General features: G+C 44.2%; 1 protein-coding gene across 1 annotated transcript in view; it reads left to right on the top strand.

Moving 5' to 3' along the window:
- The window catches only part of LOC144773705 (uncharacterized), a 195,689-nt gene that overhangs the window by 92,392 nt on the left and 77,115 nt on the right, over positions 1–26,182 (top strand). The window contains 1 exon segment of the mRNA XM_078658850.1: positions 4,427–5,141. Coding sequence (XP_078514976.1) covers positions 4,427–5,141 — 715 coding nt within the window.

Raw genomic sequence — 26,182 nt, forward strand, 5'->3', positions numbered from 1 at the left:
CTGATAGACAAATCAGTATGGCACAAAAGGGTGCTGATTATACAATCTTGAGCATTGAAAAACTCGAAAGATTACCAGTGACAATGTCAGAACGACCTGTCAGTGAATGGATAATACATGGGATAATAAATATTCCAATCTCAACCTTCAGGTTTCAATACTGCCAAAAATATATACAGGCTGGCATGTACGAGAAATTGGGAAAGGGGTACCTTAAAACAACATGGAACCTGCCCTATTCACATGCATGTGTCAGTAATAAAGGACAGAAAGTGTTTCTTAGTGGCAACAATTGTGCGATGTCACTAAGTGGCACACTTCTGTGTAACGGAATTAGTTTGCATGGAGCCTGTGAAGGGAATTCATACAACCTTTCATGTCACCAGCAAGGCGCACCTGCAACAGAAATAGAACCATTCTTTCAAAGACTCTATAATGGGAGTTACATTCTTATTGTAGACCGCAAATGTTGTAGTCTTATGCCCGGGACTCCTTATCTAGTAACTACGACTGCGAAGGTCAAGTGCTGTGGACGCTCATTGTTCCCCAGCTCCTTCCCAGACAGGGAGGCATGGGCATGGCCCGATTTGAAAATTACTTCTATTCGAATAGATACTTTAAGCAGAATGAAAACAGTGCTTCTTCAGACGCCTACCAGGCTTTCGTCATCAAAAGAAACGTATGATCTACAAGTCGCAAGGACGACTGCAGAGATACATACATTATTATCAACTAATTCCCCCGTACATTTCGCGGAAATCCTGAATGAAATCTTAAATATTTCTGATACCAATGGGGTCTCAAAGGTATTTAAGACAGTATTTTCGATGGCATTAACACCATTCAAAGCCATACTGGGTATTTTTCCAGATTTCGTCCATTCGATTTTTGGCGTACTTCCCCTGATCCTGGGACTAATTGCAGGAATCCTATTCTTAGTCCTTATTTTTCGTTATGGCAACCCATGTCACAGACAAAACTCTGGCGACAAGAGAAGAAACAATCCTAGCCATTGGATACCGGGACCGAATATCAAAAATCCTGGGACTCTCCCGGCTTAGAGACCTGAACATGACTTGGTTTCTATCATTTCGACCAATGTGGCAAAGATGTGTTTTACCTGTATTGAGGTGTCTGCTATGCGGAGAAGAATGCGTGTTAGACACCTGTCTGACGCTACAATCGGATGCGCCGATGGATGCAGAAACATTGTTGAGCCCGATCAAGGTTCATGCTTTGTGCTGCCCTCAAAGGCTACCAATCCTGATGACGGCATTCGTGGAAGCTTCACCACTACGATTGATGGGTAGTGAAGTTCAAGATGAAAGCAGCATCGAACAGGTACGACCTTCTGTCAGTAATGCAAATCAGAATGTCAATAGAGACAATCATGCGCAAGAATGCATGATTACACCTATTTCCGAGTTAGTGGAACTTTCCCAGGAAGCTGTTGACAGTTTTTTCGAAAGCCTGAATGATATGATGTTCTCTCCAGAACAGAAATAGAGACTTTTGAGCAAGCTCGCACACGGCGTTCCCTGAATTCGGCCTTCAAACTTAAAAATAAAGTCACATGAACAATTTTCCCTCCAGTTCACGGACAGCAATTTTTCAGCAGCCCCAAATATTTTTGCATATTTTTCGGGACACTATCTTCTGTTTAAAGTAAGAACTATTCTTAAAGAACTAAGGTTTCTAAATTTTAGATAGCTTATAGACATTAGCTGCCCGCTGATACGTTTACAAATATTTTATTCTGTGATGGAATGGTCTCGAACTTTTTTTCTGTATTAAGAAGCCATTTCATGTGTAATTCTCATATACCAATTAAGCAATAATGTATACAAATGCGATTACTTTGGCATTTTTCTACAGCTTGAGTGCATACAATACATATGTCTGCAATTTTTCCGTATATTTGAAAAATTTCAAAATGCATTTATGTATTTTGGGGTGGTAAGGTATACACTATACTCTATAGTATGTTGTACTATGTTATACTATGCATAGATTAGTAAATATGTACATAGTTAGCGTGGAGTGGGTGTGATGTATTCCTATAGGTTCTGAATCGATCCCCCTATTCCTGACCCTATTCTAGTTAAACAAACCAACAAGTTAACTAGCAGTCAGCCCATGAGGCAGAAAACCCCCATGATGCAGATACCGTTATCTGACGCAGTCACACTACGGCACAGGAACGTGTTATCTGATTAGGTCATAACGCTTGCGATCTAATTAGACAAGCGATATTCCTCCAGCCCCTGATAAGGCATACGGAGTTCTCATAACAAATCAAACCTATGACAACCTGGGCAAAACCCTGCGGCCATTGTTTTGATTTCACCGAGAACTTCAGTAAAAGAATGTGCTAACGAGCAAGTCGTATGACATCCTTATTGACGTATCTATGTCCATCCTTACGTCAATCTCGGCATCTTAAAGGTATAAATATTACCGATCTTGCCCTATGCAAAACACACGCGTGGTGACGAGATGGAGCAGCCATACTTGCCGAAGCCAAGAGCAGAGCAGACCCCCGCTGGCAGCAGCCCCGCCTTCCTGACGCGCTGAGAGACGCGCTGCTTTCTCCTGCCGAGAATCCAGCACCGGCGTTTCTGGGCAGCCCTCGCAGGCAGCCTGGAATATCGAGGCCAGAGAGAGATATACCATTCCTCATTCATTCTAACTTCCAGGTACAGAACTGAATAACCCCTCACAGAGAATTCTTTAGTTATTCACTTGGCAAAAACAAACTTAACTTAAAACTGTAACTTTCTATTCCCGCCCACGTATTAGGCTTAGGTCAGGTACACGGGGTAGGCGTATCTAGAAACACCAGTTGAGTACGTTTAGTCAAATGTATATGTGTATGTAATATATTTTATTCATTTTAAAACATCTTATGGCTTAGAAACCATATCAATGTTTTTACAGTATTATTTTATACTATTGCTTATAATGTATGCACTTTACTTAACTATAAGTATTGCAATAATATCGATCCATTTCTCTTGTATGAGAAAAGAGACTGATCAATAAATAACACCTTTTTATTGAACACGCCCGTCTCTTCCTTTTCTCTACAATCTGATGAGACTAAGAATGCACGTACTGACTGAGTAAAATAATTTGCCTTTTGTTCACACGACTCTCGAGATTTACTCTTGATTAGGGGAGAGCAAAGTTGTCATGTTCTATGGTTGTCAGAAACTAAATCCCTTCTTGTCTAATCAGGGAAGTTAATTCCTCCTTGAACATTCGAGAAAGTTTCTAGTGAACTCTGAGCTAAGCTGGCAAACCCAAAACTTTAAGTCTAGTATCGACAGTAGTAGACCTAGTTAACGTCTGGTCTAGGCCTTTACTGCTGTAGGTATTATTCCAATGCGCAGAGCCTATTGGGATGATAGGAACTACACTACAAGACACTGGAGCATCGTACATTGAGGAAGAGTGTCAAAGGCGGCACTCAGATCCAGTAAAATTAAGGCCGCCGTCTGACCCTCATCAACGTACTTCCAAATGGTCTCATGAGAATCTGAGGGGCACAATACAGACACAGTGTGAGACTGTTTGTACCTTCTTTCTACCACAGGAAGGACATTTCACAAGAGCAATGACATTTTGTGAAGACAAAGGAGCAAGGTGGAGAAACAGTAGCAAATGAGCAATGAACTTGCTACCTGAAAATGTGTTAAGTGAAGTTGGGTTCTGAAGGTTTGGAAAGGTTTCCAAATAAAAAATAAAGAAAGAAAAAAGTCAAAAACGTCAAGTTCTATGCTCCAGTATCCTGTTACGAGAATCTGGAGAAAAAGGACAGCGCTAACTGCCATTGGCATGGCATGATGGCACATTGGCGAGGTTTCTACCTCATGAAGCAGCAAATTTGTTTTACAGCCTCTGTAGGCTGCAGCCTGTCTAGCTACATTGCTTTGTTTTTTCTCTCTTTACTTTAAAGATATTTGTGCTTTTCTAACATTGTGATGCTTTTAATTTATAAAAGGGCGTCTTTTTTAAAGAAAAAATTTGTGATTGTATAAAACAGCCTGCAATACGATTTTGAAAAGTTGTTTCTTTTAAAACTGTTTTTGTAAAGAAAAGTATTACGTATAAACATTTTGTAAAAAGTGTTCTTCGATTCTACACATGGGTGGACCGTTCAGGGTTTATGCATTTAACAAAGATTCCCCTGGAGCAGAGCTAGGACTGCAGATAAGTAGTTGTTACTTTTCATGTCTATGCAGTTGTAATAAATTTTTGAGAACTGCAAACTATTTGCCTGTCGGCTAGTCAAATTCAATGTATTATAACACCCAACAACTTTGCGAAATAGCTCTGTCTACCCTGAATATCATCGCAGCTCTCTAATTACTATTTTTATTTTTAATGTCCCATATGCATTTTCAAACTCTTTTTCATTCTGCAGCCTATCCATCAGAGATTGGAAGCATGAGTGAGAACGAGTCCAATACATGCTCACTGAAGACACAGCAAGGAATCTACAAGAGTGAGACAAGCCTGAGCTGCACTGATTGTGGGAAGAGATTCAGTGGAAAGACGAATCTTCTAACACATCAACAAATACACTCAGGGGTGCGGCCATACCAATGCACTGAATGTGAGAAGAGCTTTAATCAGAAGGGAAATCTTGTAACCCATCTTAGAATCCACACAGGAGTGAAACCTTTTCACTGTACAATGTGTGAGAAGAGCTTTAATCAGAAGGGAAATCTTCTAACCCATCTAAGAATCCACACCGGGGGGAAGCCTTTTCACTGCACAGTATGTGAGAAGAGCTTTACACAAAAGCATGTACTTCTAATGCACCAAAGTATACACACAGGTGTGAGACCTTTCCAGTGCACTGAATGTGATAAGAGCTTTATTCGCAAGAACAATCTTAAAGAGCATCAAATAATCCACAGAGGGGAGAGGGCCTTTCACTGCAATGTGTGTGAGAAGAGTTTTACTTATAAGCAAAATCTTATAGCACACCAAAGAATACATACAGGAGTGAGACCTTTCCAGTGCACAGAGTGCAAGAAGAGCTTTACACGTAGAAGATATCTTCTCAATCACCAAAAAAGCCACACAAGTGAAAGCCATTCCATGAGTGCTCTGAAGACAGAGGCGCTTTCCCTGCAATGAGAATGAGACGAGCTTTACTTTGAAGAAAAGTTTGGTAAAGCACCAGAGACTCCACTGCAAAGGTGAAGCTCTTCGATTGCACGCAATGTGAAAGGCACTTTCTTTACAAGTCAGGGCTTAAAAGTCACCAACGTTTACATAAAGGCCGGAGGCCCTTCCGGTGCAGAGAGTGTGGGAAAGTCTTTGCTTAAAAGCAAAATGTTCTAATGTATCAAAAACCCAGATGTGTGAGACCCTGTCATTGCAAGGAGTGTGAAAAACTGTTCACTCAAAAGATAAATGACACCATGCCACTGTCCAGGGTCTAGAACGAGATTCATTCAACAAACAAAATCTTAACATTCTTGAAAGATTCCACACTGCAGTAAGGCATTTCCACTGCACAGCGAGCAAGGAGAACTTTAGTCAGAAATAAATATTTAACGTCACCGAAGAGCACACCTAAGTCCTAAACAGTTATTTTGTGCCTAAATGATTTTGTGTTCAGGAACATACAAAAGCTAACAATATCTAGAATAAAAAAGATTGTTTTAGACTGTTCTTAGTATATCTTAAATCTTTTGCAAGTTTAATGTCCAAAATATATTTATTTCAAAGTTGTGCCCCAGAAACCTGAAGCAGCTTTCTCCTAAATAATAATTTAATTAATTTGTCGCACTTCCCGTGTCATGTATCTACTTGCACAGTAGGTCTGTTTTTTCTGATAATTGGCAAGAAAGGCTGTAAGAAGATTTCCCTTCCATAAGAAGAGTCCTTTTTCTGATCTTGTGAGCAAAGGCTGGTTGGCCCAGCCGGGGATCCACGCAACTTGATCTCGACCTATCTAGAGTGTGCCATGACTCCCCCTCACCACATGTCCTTTTCCATTGGTCTTTAGAAGTTCCTTCTCACTCCTACTTAGAGGCTGAGTTTCATCAACCAGTCTTAGATAATACAGCCTCCTTGGGAGCCTTTGCTCTATCTCATAGGTTTTCAGATACTGTCACTATCATTCATATGTTTCTGTATCAGATTCCAAACAATCTTCTTTAAGTTCTTCGCCTGTTGGGCATTAGCACCTGGTTCATCCTGCTGGTGCCCTATGCCAGATGGAAGATAAGGTAGCTACAGCTTCAGGGCTGTGTTTCACCTTGAATACAGAACTTCTATTTTGTCATCCTAGATTACATTGCTTGATGTATCCCTCCAGTTTTTTTGAGTTATCCTTTTAGTCCATCGCAGTTCAGGTCACCATTTTTATGGATGCCTCCTTGGGGAGATGCTCATCTGGGGGAGATGATTGCATGAGGCCTTTCGGCCACACTAGTGCAGCAGCAGCACATCAGAGTTTCGAGTTGCGGGCATTATGTCCTTCTCTGAAGTCCTTTTTACTTTCCATTTTTTGCGAATGGTGTTCAGATAATTTTGGACACCACCATCAATGTCCATTATAAGAACTGACAGAACAGTGTTAGTTCTTGGACCCTGTATTAGGTGTTGTTTGGCAATGGGTTTTGTGCCAGCATTTTCCGTATTGGTGGTCCATCTACTGGGCACTCTAAAGAGCCGATGCCTTGGGTCAGCTCTCATTGGAGCATCAGGAATGAGAGCATCATGCTGATATGAAAGACATAATCTTTTTCAGAAAAGGATGTGCCTCTGTAAATCTTTTTGCCGCAGATCTGAACAGGAAGTGCTCTCTGTTCTGTGCCCTGAACTTCCCTCAGAATCTCTCCCTGGGAGAAACTTTCAGGATCATCTATGTACATTCCATTCTAACCCTATACACTGTAAGGTTCTTCAGAAGGTTCAAAGGTATTAACCATAGCTGATTCTCAACATTCTGTACTGGACGAGCAGGATGTGCGATGCTACCCTGTCCGAACTCTGCGTTTGGCCTTCTTTACCCCTACCAAACAGAACAGATCTGCTTTGGAACACAATGGTTGGGTATTCCACTTCAATCCTCAGGCACTTCATCTTGGTGTATGGAGACCAAGATGAAGTATTGTGAATGGAAAAATGGTGTATGGTGTATGGAAAAATGGTCCCCTTATGGAACAAGGCAAGAACAAGTGGTTGATAGGGCAAGTGCAGCAAAGATTGGTTCAGATAGCCTCAGATTAAAATGAAGGATTAAATTCGGAAGTGCATCTTTTTCTCCATGTAGTGAACTGTGGTAAAAGCAGTGTCTCTGCCTAACCGAGGTCTCCCAGTAACAGGCCTAAATGTAGGCACTGTATTGTCAGAACTGAGTGGAAAAGAGAACACAAAACAAAAATGCCAGCTGTTTTCCTGAAACAGAGATACATTACTTAGATACCAAAGCCACAAACTAAAATGTGTGAAAAAAGAATGGATTTCCTAGTGAGATGAGGTGATGAGGCTGTGTCAAGGGCAGTGGGAACAAATTATTTCAAGTTCTGTTGCAGCCATGAAGTACTTGGACTTGAAGAAGAAAGCCACAGAGGTGTGGACAGGAGAGAAACAACCTGCTTTGGCTGTTAAAATAGTGATATTGATTTTTTTTTTAACTGTGAACCAATCCGAGACTCCGTTTCACTGGAAGACTTAACCAAATCTATAGCATATTTATGGAGTACTGATATATTTATTTTGAAAAATCATTAAGATTGGGGCTTTGTTAATTTCCACACCCGCCCTATTCCCTGCACTCTGCCAGACTTAAAATGTATGCTACCAGGGTTACTACAGTATTTGGATTGTTTTGAAGTGCCATACTGTCATGTGTACTACTGGTGCAGATTTTTATGTACAATAATAAAAAGTTTTAAACCACAAAACAGTGTTGTATAATTGGTCATTTGGTTGATAAAAATTGAACTGCAGTAAAATAGGAAACTTGAAGGCACGTTAAATACCTGTTAAAAATTGCTAAGAGTAAATGGAAATCATGTAATTATTTGTGAAGGAAAAAAGGAATTACTTACAGACAGTGGATACATCTCACATAGATATTTGATCTGGTGGAATTTGCTAACTTTCTCACAGTCAGTCATAAAAGGGGACTGTATGTGTATTTGTGAAAGAAAAAAATACCAAAATAAATACGTATATAGCTGATAAAACAATTGAACAACGCTTTTAAGCTACCCAGATATCTGAGCTACTGAAAGCTAGATTAAATAGGCTGTTTGAACATGAAGAAACTGAAAATGTTAATAAGAATTGTCTGTGGGAAAGGCTCCCAGACCAGATGGTCTGACGCATCTTTTTTACAAAATGTTTGATTTCATCCTAGTGGGCATCTTAAGTAAAAGGTTTAATTTGTTTACGGATGAGGAAGTCAGTATCCAAATCGGAAGTAGAATCAACTATAGTCTTGATACCAAAGACCATGTAATAGAGCTAGTGAGTTTTGGGCTGATCTCTTTGATTATTACAGGTTTTAAACTATAAGCTTAAAAACTAGTGAATAGATTAATAAAAGTTTTCAAAACCAAAATTCATCCATGCTAAATAGAATTAATTGGGTATAGTTTAGCAAGTGATAATAGAAGGAATTTAGAACATGTATCATACGCTGCCTCATAGCAAGACTATGCCTTATCATTGATTTTGAAAAGAGCGTTCAACAAGGTTTCTGAAACCAATGCTAATTAAAAATTAAATTTGTGTAACAATTAGCATGTTCAAAGACCTGTATCAGCAAACAATAGCAGAAGTCAGATGATGACAAGCTGCCGCCTATATGGACAATGTTATTTATTTCGATCAAATATGGAGACATTAATTCCAGCAATCCTCAAATGCATTGAGGCATACTCCAGTATTTCATGTTGTCAGCTACAAATGATCAAATCCAAAAGCATGCCACCGAATGTGTTATGTCAGGAAGAGTAGGTGTCCAGTTTGGCTTAAGGTGGAATAAAGGCCCAATAAGGTACCTAGACCTATTATTCAAAAACGAAAGGGAATACACCATGAAATGAAATGCAGAGAATTATGACCAATGAACAGTTCCTCCGTGTATTTATTCCCGTATGGGGTCGAAAGGAATCATTTAAAATTATAATGACCATTTTTTATACATTATGCAGTAAGCATATTCCTTGGGAGGTTCTTGCCAGCATTTTCTAGGAGAATAGACAAGTCTATGGCAAAAATGTATTTGGTCAAGAAGGAAACCAGAATGTCTCTAAAAAAAATATTGGCTTTGTGGAACAATATGGTGCAGTTGGCTAACTTTATAATATATCAGTCTGCCTATCTTTTGTCTAAGTAGGTTTATGTTTTTAAACAGATTACAATCCAGAATTGAATTAATTCTGTCTCGTAAAGTTTATTTATTATTTTTTTTTACATTTTTTAAAATGTATTTCCATGTCAAAAACTACAACAAACCATGCAGCTTTTTCAATAATGGTCACAGTGCAAAGTAAGTATCATATATTCTGGCTCATAATTGAGGGAGACCTTATTGGTATTGATTCTGTCCCGACTTCTTCCTGAGAAAACCTTTTTAGATGTTAGATCAGGCTTAATGGTGGACACAGCACTACTGCTCGAGTCTTTTGAAAGGACCGCCGAAATTAAGGACAAAATCTTGATTTTTTTTCCTTTTTGGACATCTGGTATATTGAGAAGGTGGTTTCTATTTATCTTTTGTGGGTGGAGAATGGTATTATGTTGTATACAGAAAATAGGGGAATAGAAGGCCTCTGCTGCAGAATTGTCAGTCTTGAGTTTTCTTATTATGAAATGCAGTGACTTTTCCAAAGGTTACCATGGCCTTTACAGGGTCAGAATAACTCACCTTGCTTCTTGTACTATACCAAGGCAGCTAATTATAAAAATTAGATAACAGAAATACTGCTTTTATCATGATCAGCACATACTGGAAACAACGCCTGGATCCTTGGACAAATTTCAGATTGGAATTAAATTATTTGAGGGCCTGAATTATCGACGACTGACTCTGTAAAGTTGTGAAATACATGTTGACCTATTCTCGTATTTGTCTGTGACAGAATTAAAAAAGTTAGAATTAAAATAAATCAGTGGTCTAGTACCTCAAATGATACAGGTATCTGAAGTTGATATCATTTTCCTTATACATCACTGAATGTTAAAATTCAAGACCTCAAAACTTGTATTATGTTAATGGTAATATTTTTGGGGAGGGTCTTAATAAATGTGCCTGGTACATTGACTATTTCACAGTTGCATTGTAGTTCTTTTTTTCCATATGTTCATCTTTATACAATTTTAAAATTGGAAGGCATCGCTACTTGGGTTGAACTTGGATTCCGTTTTTAAAATTGAAGGAGCTTTGATGAAATTTAATGAAATTGTAATTTTGAGAGATGGTAGCAGTTTTCCAGACTATTAAAACACAGGTGACATTAAGAATCTATAGATTAACGCATATGTCTCTTGGCTCTATGAAATATTGAAAAGAAATTGGTCATATTTTTGCCCAGTAGACAGATCTTGAGAAAGAGTGAGGAACGCTAGTAAAGAGTCCATGTTCAACTTGTAGGAACAAGGTATTGTCCATGGTTGTGCAGATTATATGCTTTCTAGGTTATCACCTTCTTTGGACTTCTGAGGAGTTATAGAAAACTTGGTTGAGAAAGTTGGCACTATGCTGGCAATACAGTGCATCAGAAGGCTCACTTGCATATGATGGTTCAATGGAAAGTGAAACAATCCTTTTGGAAAGATGTGATATCCAAGTGGATTAATATTTTCAAAATTGATTTCTTAAAGCTCATGTGGTAAAGTCTTGGCATTTATACTGATTTGAGGTTGCATCCTGTAGACTTAAAACTATATCTTGTGATGGCTTCTAAATCTATCATGTGCTGCTGGACGAATGGAGACAGCCTATCGATACATACATGGTGGCATGGGCGATTGATTTAAGAAGGTGTGATAACCTAACTCTTACATTTCTTTTAAGTAAAACAAGATCAGACTGATATGTAGAATGAAATGGATATGTCTATACAATGATGATTACACAGATGTGAAAGAAATAGCAATACATGGATTTGTTTCATCATGTTAAACCTATTTTAAGTCTCGTATTCTGGCCTGTGTCGTCGGACTGTACCATATTTTTAGTGCTTAATCATTTATCTTACCCCTTTGCATTTCTGTGTAACATAAGGCCTATACTTATTCTCACTTTTCTGTCCTATGTTAGGTCAGTGTCATTTATTGAAAAAACTCTTTTACTCAGAAGTTTTGCCGGAAAGCTACTTTATGTTCTTTTTTATAACTCAATTTTTGTGATTTTTGCCAACATCTCGACAAGTAATAAAAGGAGACAACCTGCCTCCTTCCCCCAATCACTGTACCTCCATCAATAGTCCATGGCCAAGAAAAAATAGTATGTAGCTGTACATAGAGTCATCCCTCATAAAACATGTGTCCCTCACAGCCCTTATACCCATGTATATCACTGTCTAGCAGTCCAGTGGGTGACTCTATTTGCATCAAGTACAATCCCCCGGTAGTGAGCCCAAGCATCCCATATTGTTGTGTGTTATCAAGGACAACCTCTGGCAATGTAGACTGGCTATTCCATATTCATATATATAAATCAAGCCCTTGTCACCAGTCCTTCACAGAGGGAGAGTTCTTATCTTTCCATCCACATGCCACATCTCTTAGTGACCACCGGTCCCTACCAATGCAAAGCCTATTTATTACAGTTAGCGTTTAGATCTATGTTCATATGCAGAAGTACCATCTTCGTGTCAGGCAGCAGCATCCAAGGTTTTTTTAATTTCACAGTATTTTATTGAATTTTCAAAGGTACACACAAACACATGTACAGTGGCGAAAGAAATTGAAAGATATACAGTGAGGTGCAATATGTTGCACCGGTATATGGGGGATACAGCAGAGAGGGGAGGGGGAAAGACTGTGCAATCTATATATAGCTATTTCAAGTGTTCCAACATGATTCAATTGTCTATCCGAAGTGTGAGTAGACTTGATCCAAAAGGTGGGGTAACTAAACCTTAGTATTCATTCCATACAAATGATTCAAAATAACTTGATGATGGGTTAAGTCATCAGGGTTTAATTTACAGACCTTAAGAAATCCAGAGAAGGTCACACAGCATATGCATACATCCCACTATATAACTGTGGTCTAGCCATGCTTGTGGAAAGAGTATGGTAGTCATCTTGAGGTATATTGCACAGTGTTGGAAAGAACTGTCAGCAATCAGTAAGGGAGAATGATTGAGTATGGTGTAGAACGTACAGTGGGGTTGGACCCTTCGTGAAGCTCCTGAAGGGGGGGAGGAACAATCTGAAACAAGCCGATATGTAGTCGTGGTAGCCGTATAGGCGTCTAATAATAATAATACTTTAGTTGATTTGTTAAAATCATAAAAGGGTGGATCTTACCACCATGTGATAAACATCAACATCTTTGAGTCAGCATAAAAACAACATAAAATGACACATGCCCCCGTGTCTTTAGCGACTTTGCACAGATAAACATGAAAAAAAAGAAACAGTGGTAACACTTTGTAAGGGAGGGGCTGTCTCATAGGCGTCTATCGTAGATTGTTGGATTCAAGGGGGATTTAAGTCTAAAGAGGTGGGATCTAATGAGCCCCATATGGGTCTGGAGGGAGAACGCCATGGGGCGAGTTGTAGTACGACGTAATCAGCACCTCTCAGGAAGGAGAGCCATACTTGCCACATACGAAACGATACAGCGCTAAAGGTTTTCCAAGTGTTCAGTATAAATGTGCATGCCAGAGTCAGCATTAAATCCAGTAGATATCGATCATTATCGTTTTTTAATTGGGGATCAAAGAAATCTAGAATCATGTATGAGCATTCTTTACTAGGGACAATTTTGAAAATGCATTTAATACAGTCAAAAATATTGTCCCAGTAAGTTTGTATCATGGGACAATTGAATATCATGTGAGAAAGGCTGCCTTCATGGCGATCGAAGTTCCAGCATTTGGGACTTTGGGTAAGACCGGTTTTATAAAGTCGGGGGACCAATACGCTCTGTTAATAATCATGTACGTTGGGAGAGAAGTGGCGAGACTTTGTTTGAGAAAGGGACTTTGTTTATAGTTTCCCAGTCAGTAGGGATTTTGCTTGTGTTTGGTTCAATTTCCCACTTTTGTTAGTTTCGAAGGAGGTAATTGCCTGGTTTGGGTAGGAGGAATTTGTATATTCCAGATACCATCTGGCCTGCTCTGAGTAGACAACCCAGCAGGGGGAGAAGTGATGGTTTAGCAGCAGAGAAGGAGCATTCAGTTATGTGTACTTTAAGTTTTAAGTATCTGTGGAAGTCTATATTGTCTAGATTGTGACGTGTCTGCATCCAATCTAACGTGGAACTCAAACAGGACAGTTTGGGCCAGGTGTACCATGTTCTTCTGCAAACTCTCTCTTTTCCTTCAGGAAAAAACTAAAGACTTGGTTGATTTCAAACTAATTCCATCCTCTTCCATGTCTAAAGGTTCTTACTCCAGTTCAGCGCCAAGACACCCCAGGGTATATGCGCGCTTTAAAAGTTTCATTAACATATTCAGTTTCTTTTTTTTTATGGCAACATTTTATTGATTTTTGGTGCTAACAATACACCAGACTTTTGCACAAATGACCATAAGGACCAGCATTCGTCAGGCCAACTGAGCCTGGGACAGAAAATTGCAGGAACAATATGAGCAAATACCACAACAAACCTTCTAACCCCAGGATATTATTACGGTAAACCACAGCCTGTTCACTCTCCTCTCTGCACCCCGTTCATGTCCAAGACCGAAATTCGTAATCTAGAGTATAGCATGGATTTTCGACCCTGCGGAATGCAATGCCTTGGTATTGCCCTTATACAACCCATATCTTATTGTGTTTGAGTGGGTAGCCTCTCACCTTATAAATGGGGATACCCAGACTCAGACAACGGTCAAGCACAGATGTCCTCCTCTCTAAAGACGAGGGATCATTATCTTTCCAGGGCCAGGCAATATCCCTCTTAGCCAAAGCCTTAACCTTGGTTTCCTCTATGTCAGACCAATACATTCATCTGTGTGGTCTGGTGGGTGAGGGAATTCATCCTTAAAGGGGAATACTCCACATGCTCTAGGTACATCCTTCATGCTCCCTCTCTTTCTCTCTTCAACAGACCCAGGTGTTTATTTTGTGGTGTATCTAAGTATTTGGGGAGGTACCTCCTTCTGGTCTTTATCTCACCTTGTCCCTTTCTGTGTTTTGGTCTACATGAGGTGTCCATTTAGTTTTTTCATTGTTGTTTGTTATTGTTATTTTGATTTATGTCATATCGATTTGTGTTGTGTCGTACTGTGAAGCCTCAAGAGGGTTTTTAAATTATTGTGACAATTTATTTTTATTTTCCGTATTATAACTCCTAATATATATGAACTATGATGATTAGAAAATGGGAGTATAGATTTTGTAATGTATTTTGATGAAAAATCATATTAAAATCTTTTGTATTTTTGCTAACGTGTTGTGGTTCCGAATTTAGGTCTTTTAGATTATTAAATGGTTGATTGTTGAGCACGCACGTGATTGTATTAGCCTGACATAGTGGAAACCACATTTTAGGCGTTGAACCCTGTCCCCATCACTTGTGGGGCTATCTCCCTTTTTACTCCAAAGTCCCTCTTAGCCACCACCAGTCCAAACCACAGCAGACCTGTGCGGTATCTGTCAGCATCAATCTTTTTCGTAACATGAAGGAGGACAAATTTGGGGTAACTTCCATCCCAGCACGAGTTCCAGGTACGACAACACCACCTACCAGAATTGGGATCAGCCTCACTCATGGCCAAGTCGTGTGGAGAAAGCCGCCCCATTCGACTGTGCAACGCAGACAGGTTGGCGAGGTCATAGATCCCATTTCCATCAACCGGTCCTGCGTATAATACAACCTATGGCGATATTTCCATTGTATTAAGTAAAACTGTGAGGCCATCACCACTTTGCCGGGGGAGGCACAGGCCTGCCTCCAATCATTATCAGTAAGTTGTACCAGGTCACCCGTCCACACTTCTCTGAGGCAATTGAAGAAGTCCAGTGTGTTCACCATTAATGGTCGATATATCTGAGATTTCTCAATGCACTGTAGCACATTTGAAGCTCTTTTTAAAACATCTGACTCCTAGAATCAGTTATGAAAATGACAAAGAATATTGCTTTCAGCTAAAGCAGTATAAAGTGTTCGCTGAAGGCATAGGTTTTAAATCCCATGTGCCCTATTTATAATTTCAATTAGAACACTGGGTAAGACGTTGTATTCTTCTTTTACGTATGGGAATTCTCCCATTAGCAACATCCCTAGCCAGTTGGGACGGTATAAATAACAATAAAGGCATATGTGAATTATGTAAAGGAGGACGACAAGATTTACTCCATGTTTTAACTAATCTTTCCAAACCTGAGAACGGTAGAGGCTCGACGACGATATATAAAACCTATCCAATTAAAGCATAAAGCGACTCTAGCTCATGACTTAATTATGCTGTGTAACTCTCCAGCCAATGAATTCATTTGTAATAACTTGTTTACATTTTTTTAAATGTTTTTTGAAATTGTTTTAAAGTAGAGCACATAATCGTAACATTTTTATTCAATAGAATGTTGCACGGGAGGATTTTAAAGCATTTTTATTGTTCTATTTTATAATGAATTTTAAAAGTTTTGTGATTGCATTTTAATAAGGGTGAGTTCATGTGTATGTATTTGTTGATCTCAATAGAGATCTGAATCAAATTAAATATTGTATTGTATTGTATTGATATTTTGTGGCTGGTCAGCTCACCCAGGAGAATCTTGGCCTCCAGTGGCCCGCAGTCCAGTATGTCTGTAAGCCCTTTAGTGTAGGGGATGAGGGCATGACATAGTTGTAGATACTAAAAGGATTGTGAGCATTTTAAATCATATTCCACCTGTAGTCCTTGGAAGGATTTCACTGTTGGGCCCGACAGGACATTCCCCAACTTAGAGATGCTATTACATCTCAGGGTATAAAGACATCCAAAGCCGTGACCTGCAGAAGCTGGGTTCAGTGCCACAGTCCATCGCGATGCCCATTTTTCTGTAGCGAATGAGGAGGGGAGCACTATTAATTTATGACAGTGATGTTAGATGCCCTGTAGTACGAAAGTATATTCGGCGTTGTGATACCTTCATCATATGTAGATCTGTACCCATGGAGTACGGTGCTGCCACACAAGGTTTCACAGCAAGGCCTCCAGCTTCTTGAAAAGAGAGATTGGGTGTGGGAAAGGGTAGTTCTGCAGCTGGTATACAAATGGGGCAGAATAAGCATTTTGTATAAATCAGAGCACCCAGAAATGGACAAATGCAGAGTCATCCAGAACCCAAAGCCACTCACTCCAGGTGGGGCAAGATGTTACACTCACAGGCTTGGTCAAGGCCTTCTGTCACATAAACCCCAAGATATTAGAAAGCCCTCTCGGAGGACTTGGATATCATCCACTCAGTGAAGCGCTAACAGAGGGCATCACAGGGGGCAGATTGAGGATTTGGGCTTGTTAATAATTTGCCCAGGGAAAGCCTAAAAATCCCTAGTATCTGAACAACTCTGGCCCTGATTCCGGGGAGATCATCCAGAAAATTAGGAAGTTGTCCGAGATCCCAGGTGCCCATTCTAGGCTCCTGACCAGGGCATCTATTCTAAGCCTTCCGGCTAGAGCTTTAAACGCAAGTGTGAATAATAAGGGTGGTAGTGGACATCCCTGCCTCGTCCCCCTGTGTAATGAGAAAGGAGCGGATAACTAAGCCCCCCCACCTGCACTCTGGTATGTAGCTCCGTGTATAAGAGTCTTATCCAGTTAAGGAACTTATGTCCGAAATTCATTTTATGGCAGAAACAAATAATCCCACCAGACTGAATCGAGTGCCCTGTGGAAATCAACTAGTAGAAGTGCATGTGCTCCTGGTTGTTTGTGCGCCAATGCCAGTGCCGGCTGTTATGGCGTGTGGCCCGCCTAGGCATACAGCTGGACTGGTTAGCATGGACCAGAGTAGTTATCACTGTACACAATCTATTGACCAGGACCTTAGCCCATATTTTGACTTCTGTATTCAGGAGGGAGATAGTACGATATGATGAGCAATTGACTGGTGGGTGACCGGGTTTATATATGACTACAATAACGGCCAGTCGGAGGTCAGGGGGGAGAGTGTTCATCTCCTGTACCCCCATAAATGCCTTCCAGAGAGGGTGCTGTGCAGCTTAAAGAACTCCACCAGTGAGCCATTGGGCCGAAGAGTTTTACCGGGCTGAAACTGAGAAAGGGCCTCTCCTAGTTCCTCACCCTTGTTGTCTTTATCCAGAGTGCCTCGCTCTAGATCCATCAGGGGACATAGGGCACTGTGTAGTATGTGGCAAAGCTTTGTGTGATCGCTGCATTGCCCGTGCGTCTGACCCACTTCTCCATTGGTTATATATGCAATAAGTGTGCGTTGTGGCGTGTTGGTAGAGAGCCAGTGTAGGGTCTTGCTAGTCTTGTCACCCCATTGGTATATGCAGCTTTGGGTGGCTAGGCACCCAGACCATGCCTCATTCATGAGGAGTTGACAGAGTATCATCTGTTGGTGCAATAGGTCGTTTAGCATGGCAGGAGGGAACAATGTGGCATGGGTCGCCCATAGCTCTAGGATGCAAGTTTTAAGGTTTTCTATTTCATGTCTGCACTTAACTGCCCGTCTCAAGATATGACTGAGGATTTCCCCTCTATCTGTGGCTTTTAATGCTTCCCAGAGAACCACCAGGAACTCGACTGTGCCCTCATTAGTGGCTAAGTACTGTTCTGTGGCTGTATGGATGTGCCTCTTGGTTCTGAATCGGGGTTGTGTAGAGCATGACTACTCACCCATAAAGGACTCAAGGCGCTGTGGCGGGGGAGGGGGTCTGTTGTTCAGTCGAAGAGCCAGGTGTTGAGGTCCTTCCTGAATTGATGCAGAGATGGTGATTGCCTGAGATATAGAGGAAGGGAGGTCCAGGTCCTCGCGGCGAGTTAGAAGGATCTTCCTTCAGCAGTGATCCTGCAGATCCGTGGGATGGGCCTGATGGGCGGAGCATACCTCAACCACCTTCCACAAGTCTGAGTGACTTGTAGAAGGTGGTTGAGGTATGCTGGTCTGGCACTGTGGAGGGCTTTCTAGGTATGCATAAGGAGTTTGTTTGTGAGCTTTTTGTTGACCGGGAGCCAGTGGAGGTCTCCCATGTAGTCGGTGATGTGGCTGCGGAGAGGATTGTTCAGGATAAGTCTGGCAGAGGCGTTTTAGAAGTTTTGCAGCTTCTTTTGGAGTCTTTTTTGTGGTGCCAATGTAGAGTGTGTTGCCATAGTCGAGTCTGCTGCTGACGGGTGCCTAGACTTTAGCACTGCTCGCATCGCCTGCAATATGATTTATTTGGGCCTGATTGTGCCGCTACCACTGCCCAGATCATTGCATTACTCCGGCTGTGACCCTGTTTCGCTTTCTGTTTGTGCTGCCATTTTGTTGTTGTGACTACTCCTGGCCCGTCTCTCCTCCCCGCTCCCGCCTCCCAGCTGACCCTCCCTCGCTCCTCCCCCCCACTATCCAATTATGCCAGATGCACTTGCGCGCAGCGGTCACGCGCAGCGGTCGCGCCCGAAAGGTAAGCCTGTCTACGCCCGTCCGCGCCTGGACCGCGCCCAGCGCCAGGCACCCAGGCCCCCGCAAAATCCACTCCGCCCGCATTACATACGACGCCGCAACCCTCTCAGCTCTAAACCCCGGCCGCTCACCCCATTGCTACCTGGCTGCCCCGGGACACACCCATGGACCCTTCACCTGCAACTCCTGCAAATTCGAATGCACAAACTCCAAACAGTGCCCCGACAACAACCACCTGAAGTGCATCCTCCTCAACACCCGCTCGATCCACAAACACTCCATTGAACTCTGGAACCTACTCGACAGCACATCTCCGGACGTCGCCTTCCTTACAGAAACCTGGATGAACGCCTCTTCGGCTCCCGACATCGCCATAGCCATCCCGGACGGCTACAAGATCATCCGGAAGGACCGCACCAACCAAACAGGAGGAGGCATCGCCATCGTCCATAAAAACACCATCCGCATCACGACCAGCTCCGACGATAACCTCGCTACAGCCGAACATCTTCACTTCCAGATCCACACCGACCCCAAGACCACACTCAGAGGCACCCTCATCTACAGACCACCAGGACCCCGGACACAATTTAGCGAAGACATCGCTGACTTTATCAGCCCACATGCCCTCCCCTCCGAGAACTACATCCTACTGGGAGACCTGAACTTCCACCTGGAAAAGAAAAACAACAGCAATACCACCAACCTTCTAGACAACTTAGCCAATCTCGGACTCAAACAACTTGTTGACACCCCCACCCACCTTGCCGGACACAAGCTCGACCCAATCTTCACCTCCAGCATGCACATCTCCTTCGATCACACCACAGCTCTCCGTTGGACGGACCACAGCTGTGTTCACTTCAACTACAAAAAGACCTCGACCCACAACCCCCCACAACCTATTCCCCGAAGAAACTGGAACAAAATTACCACCGACCAGCTCCTCACATCGCTTTACCAAAACCCCCCTACCAAATCATCGGACCCAAACCATGCAGCCACCAACATCACACAATGGATCACCCACAGCGCAGATGAACTAGCACCCTTGAAATACCATCAAATCAAGCAAGGTAGCAAAAAAGCCCCCTGGTTCAACGACGACCTTAAGAAATCCAAGAAGCTCTGTCGTGCCCTCGAGAAAGCCTGGAGAAAAAACCCAACCACTGACAACCTGGCCTCCTTTAAGAACGCCACCCGCAAACACCACCAACTCATCCGATCCACCAAGAAATCAGTACTCAAGGATCGACTCGACAACAACGCCCAAAACAGCAAGGAACTATTCAACATCGTCAAAGAATTTACCAACCCCACCCCCGGCACCAACGACATCACCCCCTCCCAAGACCTCTGCGACACTCTATCCTCATTCTTCCACAACAAAATCGCCGACATACATAACAGCTTCAAAAACCAATCCAAAGACCAGCCCACTTCACCCACCCCTGAACCAAAACCGCACTCTAACAACCTCTACGCCTGGAACCCAATCACCACCGAAGACACCATCCGCCTGATGAACTCCATCCACTCAGGATCGCCAACCGACCCTTGTCCCCACCACATTTTCAACAAAGCAGACTCTATCATCGCACCCCATCTCCGCGATGTCATCAACTGCTCCCTCAACTCCGCTACCTTCCCGGAAAGCTGGAAACATGCCGAACTCAGCGCCCTTCTGAAGAAAACCACAGCAGACCCCACTGAACTTAAGAACTACCGCCCCATCTCGCTCCTCCCATTCCCTGCCAAAGTCATTGAGAAAGCCGTCAACAGTCAGCTTTCCTCGAATCCAACAAATCCCTCGACCCTTCACAGTCCGGCTTCCGAGCCAAACACAGCACCGAAACAGCCCTCATCGCAGCAACAGACGACATTCGAACACTACTGGACAACGGAGAAACGGTTGCCCTCATCCTACTTGACCTCTCCGCAGCCTTCGACACAGTCTGTCACAGCACCCTCATATAACGTCTCAACAATGTCGGAATACAAGGAAAAGCACAGGAATGGATCATCTCGTTCCTCGCCGGAAGAACCCAGAGAGTCCGCCTCCCCCCTTTCAGATCAGAGGCCACCGAAGTCATCTGCGGCGTACCACAAGGATCATCACTCAGCCCCACCCTCTTCAACGTATACATGAGCCCCCTCTCATCCATCGCGCGCCAACACAACCTCAACATCATCTCCTACGCAGACAACACCCAGCTGATCCTCTCTCTCACCAAAGACCCAAACACCGCCAAAACCAACCTACACGAAGGAATGAAAGAAGTAGCCGAGTGGATGAAGAACAGCTGTTTAAAACTAAACTCGGACAAAACGGAAGTCCTCATCTTAGGTTCATCCCCCTATGCCTGGCACAACTCTTGGTGGCCACCTGCCCTGGGAACCGCACCCATACCTATGGATCACGCACGCAACCTGGGCTTCATCCTAGACTCCTCTCTCTCGATGTCCAGACAAGTCAACACCGTCTCATCATCCAGCTTCAACATCCTAAGCATGCTCAAAAAAGTCTTCCGTTGGATCCCCACCGAAACAAGAAAGACGGTCACCCATGCCCTGGTCACCAGCCGTCTGGATTACGGAAACACCCTTTACGCAGGAACCACAGCAAACTACAGAAAAAACTCCAACGCATCCAAAATGCCTCAGCCAGACTCATACTGGACATTCCTCGTCAAGCTCACATTTCCGGTCACCTGAAAGACCTCCACTGGCTCCCCGTCAACAAGAGAATAACGTTTCGTCTCCTCACCCACGCTCACAAAGCCCTCTACGACCTTGGACCCGAATGCCTCAACACACGACTGACCTTCTACACCCCCACCCGCCAACTACGATCATCCAATCAAGCCCTCGCCGCAATCCCACGCATCCATAGATCCACCATGGGGGGCAGATCCTTCTCCTACCTAGCGGCCAAAACCTGGAATTCTCTCCCCACCCACTTCCGCCTTACTCAAAACCACCTCTCCTTCAGAAAACAACTAAAAACTTGGATATTTGATAAGTAAATGCACCCCTCTCCCCCAAGCGCCTTGAGACCCTCTGGGTGAGTAGTGCGCTATATAAATCTCTGAACTTGAACTTGAACTGGACAACTGTTTTCCTTGTCTCTGTGAAGATCCACCCAAAGATCTTTCAGAGCACATGGAAGCAGGAGGACGAGACAGCTTTGATCTGACAGTTTGTTGAGAGCGAGGAGTCCAGGATGAAGCCATAGTTTTGTGCATGGTCAGTGGGTGTGGGGGGTTTCTGAGCGCTGCGGTTCACCTGGAGTCGTCCCAGGCGGAGGGGTTGGGGCCCAGGATGAGGATTTTGGTCTTGTCTGAGTTGAGCTTGAGGCAGCTGTCCTTCATCCAAGTGGCTTCTGCCTTCATTCCACTGTGGAAGTTTTCTTGATGACTGTGGGTTTGTAGGACTGGGAGAGGATCAGCTGGGTGTCCTCGGTGTAGGAGACAATGTTGAGTCCGTGGTTTCTGACTATGATTGCAAGCGGGCCAGTTGAAAAGGGTTGGGAGCCCTGTGGCACTCCGCAGCTGATTTCTGTGGGTTCTGGGAGAAAAGGTGTAAGTCTGACTCTCTGTGTTCAGCCGGTGAGGAATGAGTAGATCCAGTCGAGAGCTTTGTCGCAGATGTTTGCGTTGTGAAGTCCAACGTAGAGGGTGTCTTGGGAGATGATATCGAGACCGGTCAAGAGGTCCAGAAGGATAAGGGTAGTGGTTTTGCCTCTCTTGAGGATGATACATATGTCGTCTGTGGCAGCAAGGAGAGCGGTCTCCCTGATTGGTTGCTTCTGAATCCAGATTAGGAGAGGTCTAGGATGTTGTTAGATTTGATGAACTCGGAGAGTTGGGTTCTGATGGCCTTCTCAATTACTTTGGCTGGGGCAGGGAGCAGGGAGATGGGTCTGTAGTTCTTCAGGTCCATCAGGTTGGCAGATGGTTTCTTCAATATGGGGTTGATCTTGGATTGTTCCCAGTGTTCAGGAAAGGTGTGGATTCGATGGAGCAATGATTGTGTGGCAGAGTTTGGGTGCAAATATGTGATGGGGGCAGGGATCTGAGGGTGCACCGGAGTGGATTCTCTTCATGAACTTGAGAGTATTGTCGGTGGTGAGGGAGGTCCAGTGGAGTAGTGTCTGCTGCGGTCCTGGTCCGTTGGGTGTGGTGGTTTCACTTGGGGTTGATAGGTTTTGGTAGTGAACCTGTCATAAATCACCTTGATCTTGCGGTGGAAGAAGGGGACGAAGTTGTTGCAGAGGTCTTGGGAGTGGGGTATTTCTCCGTGCCTGGTTTGGTGAACTCTTTGACCACGATGAAGAGCAGTTTGCTGTTCTTGTATGGCTGTTTTCTCAGTTGATGAGGTGGTGGTGCTCGGAGACTGAGGTTTTGAAGGTTGCGTTGTCTGCCGATTGGCCTTGCTGCTTCTCCATCTTTATTCGAACGGTCTGTAGGTGCGCCTGGACTCTTGGAGGGTGGGAGAAAACCAGCTGCCTTTCTTGGAGGGTCGCTTGCCTGAGCATTTCTTGAGAGGGGCCAATGTGTTTGCGCAGTTGGAGATCCATGAGTGGAGGTTGCATGCAGAGGAGTTGGCATCCGCGGATGTCAGTGGTGGGGTTGCGGTGAGGATGGTGGTGAGTTGGTCTTCAGTGACCTTGTTCCAGCTTCTGTGTGGGTGGCGGTGGGTGTGTTGGTGTACAGTGGGTTTGGTGAAAGAGAAATGGATGCAGCGGTGGTCGGTCCACTTGAGTACGTGACCTACTGAGTGGGTTGTAGAGGTGACCAGTTGCTGGAGTCCAATGGTGGTGAGGTTCTCCAGTAGGGATGATGTGTTGTGGTCATTGAGGTTGTTTCGGTGGAAATTGAGGTCTCAGAGGAGGATGTAGTCCGTAGAGGCGAGAGTGTGTCATGTGCGATGAAGTCATCTATGGATTCACTCAATATGGGAGTCGGGGTCCAGGAGGTCTGTAGATAAGGGCGCAACAGAGGGTGGTGTTCGAGTTGCTTTGGATCTTGAAGTGGAGGTGCTCCATGGTGGTTGAATTGTCGTCCAAGCTGGTTGTGATGCGGAGGGTGTTTTTTGTGTACGATGGTGATGCCTCCTCCTGGTCTGGTGGAACTGTCCTGGTGGATGATTTTGTAGTCATCTGGGTTGGCAATGGCGATGTCTGGAACTGAGGTGGTGTTCATCCAGGTTTCTGTGAGAAAGGCGATTTTGGGGGAGACAGAGTCGAGCAGATCCCAGATCTCGATGGCGTATTTGTAGAGCGAGCGTCAGTTGATTAGGATACAGCTGAGGTGATCAGGTCTGATTTTTGTGGGTCGTGTGGTGAGTCGGTTTGGTTTGCGGTGGCAGGCGAAGGTACTGTTGCAGTTGCAGCAGGAGAAAGGGCCCTAGGTGTCATTTGGCGACGTGAGTTGAGGGCATGGAGCGTGCTGGCGTCGTAGCGGTCGATGGTCCGAGACGTTGGGCGTGGTCCAAGTGCAGACGGGTGAAGATGGGCTTGCCTTCAGCATGCCAGCGGCACGCCCGCTGAGCGTGGCCATGCAGTGGTTGCCATTAAATAGTGTGATGGGTAGGACTGGACAGCTGAGAGGGGGGAAAGTGGAAAGCGGCAAATCGGCGCTGGAGGGGGGCGGGGACGAGGAACAGAGTGCCTCGGAGAGAGAAAAGGTGGAAAAAGTGAAAGAAGGTGACAAAAAGCAGAAAAGATGAAAGGAAGGTAAAAAAGAGATCAGAGGAGAAAAGGTCAGAAAGCAGAGAGACAGAGCCACAGCAGAGCAGTGGACCACCAGGGATAAGGTGCAGGCAGGTACCTGGCCGTGGAAGAGGACCTCGAACACAGAGACCTGCAAGGGTCAGGGACAGCAGCTACCAGGCGGAGCTGTGCGGAAAGGGAACCATTTCACTGACAAGGTCTGGCATGTTGTAGCGACCACACATTCAGACGCCAACCCAATCGAGAGTGTTACAGGCCTAACTGCAACTGTATTTCCATAGAGGAGTAATCTGAAAGGTCGCAAGTATGGGTCTTTCCTCCAGCTTTATCCACGCCGCTTCTGGTGTGTCAAAGAGTATGTTTTGACCTGATAGATAACTTTTAAGCATATCTGAAACAGTAACATGTATAGGAGTTGAAGGTCTCTCTCCTGTTTTGGAATCCATTAAGTCAGCCAAGTGATCACAAATTTAGTAGGAGATCCCCCTCCGGAACCCCAAAATGCGTATATTGTTGCGTCGGGAGTGGCCCTCCATTTTCTCCCCCCTCGACTCAAGCTGGTGCACTGACTTTTGTAGTCCGGCAATAGTGATTCACATTTTGTGGAGTGTGTCCTCCGTTGTTGAGATGCGACCCTTAGCCTTACCACCCTCGTGTTGATATTATGTAAGTCCTGCCTCAACAGAGACACATCAACCTTTAATTTTCCCATTTCCCCATGCCCATTTGGGTTGCCTGAAGGATGGGATCGAGGGGCCCTGAGGGGCCAGAGCGGCCGCCGGTGTAAGATCTTTGTCTGATGATCCTGCTGGCAGTGTGTACTTGTTTATCCAACCCTGTGAGCTCTGGGCACCTGGTGGTTTACCTTTCCCCATGATTTGTCCTTAAGGCATTCCGCCGCTTGGGGTGTAGAGCAGAGGTCTTCGAACTTTTGGATGCCGAGACACCCCTGTCAACATTTTCAGGTGTAAGGACCAACTCATGACAAAAATTTCCAAACCTGTAGGCAGAATCTGCATATTTATCAAACTCCAGCTCTGGTCCAGGCAGCACAACAAGTTTTGGTCCCAGAGCAAGAGTGGGCAAAAAGCCTGGATTCATGGCTCTGCCAGTGCCGCAGGTTAACAAACGGTTTCCTAAGCCTACATATTATGGGGCAGATTTACGTTACCTGGCGCATCCCTGCAAATCAGCAGGGATGCGCCAAGAAATGTGCGACATGTAATGCCATTGTTGCGCCACCACGGATGTGCCACATTTACAATGCGGCGCGCCATGGCGCAAGGATAGGCAGATGCGTGTCGCATCTGCCGGTGTAAGGTTGGAGCAGTGCTTGAGTTGTCGCGGGCGCGATGCAACTCCAGCACTGTGCCAACCCGGCCTATCTTCCACATGTTGCGTCACACCTTACGCCTGCTTCAAGCAGGCGCAAGGTTTTGACGCAGCGGGGTCGGAAAAGTGACTGAGTGAAATCTTGTAGATTTCACTCAGGCACTTTTCCGAGGCATTCCTGCGCCGGAACGCCCACCCTGCGGCGGTATGCCCATATGAAAGCTGACGCAGGCTACATGTGGGGCAGGGCTTTACAGCGGGATGCATCTCCCTAGATGCCTCACATTGTTAATCCCCCGCAGCATGGCACTTGCTTTACGCCGCCGCTGCGTCACAGAAGTG

The sequence above is a fragment of the Lissotriton helveticus genome, chromosome 8 (genome assembly GCF_964261635.1).
Source record: "Lissotriton helveticus chromosome 8, aLisHel1.1, whole genome shotgun sequence".
Taxonomy (NCBI): domain Eukaryota; kingdom Metazoa; phylum Chordata; class Amphibia; order Caudata; family Salamandridae; genus Lissotriton; species Lissotriton helveticus.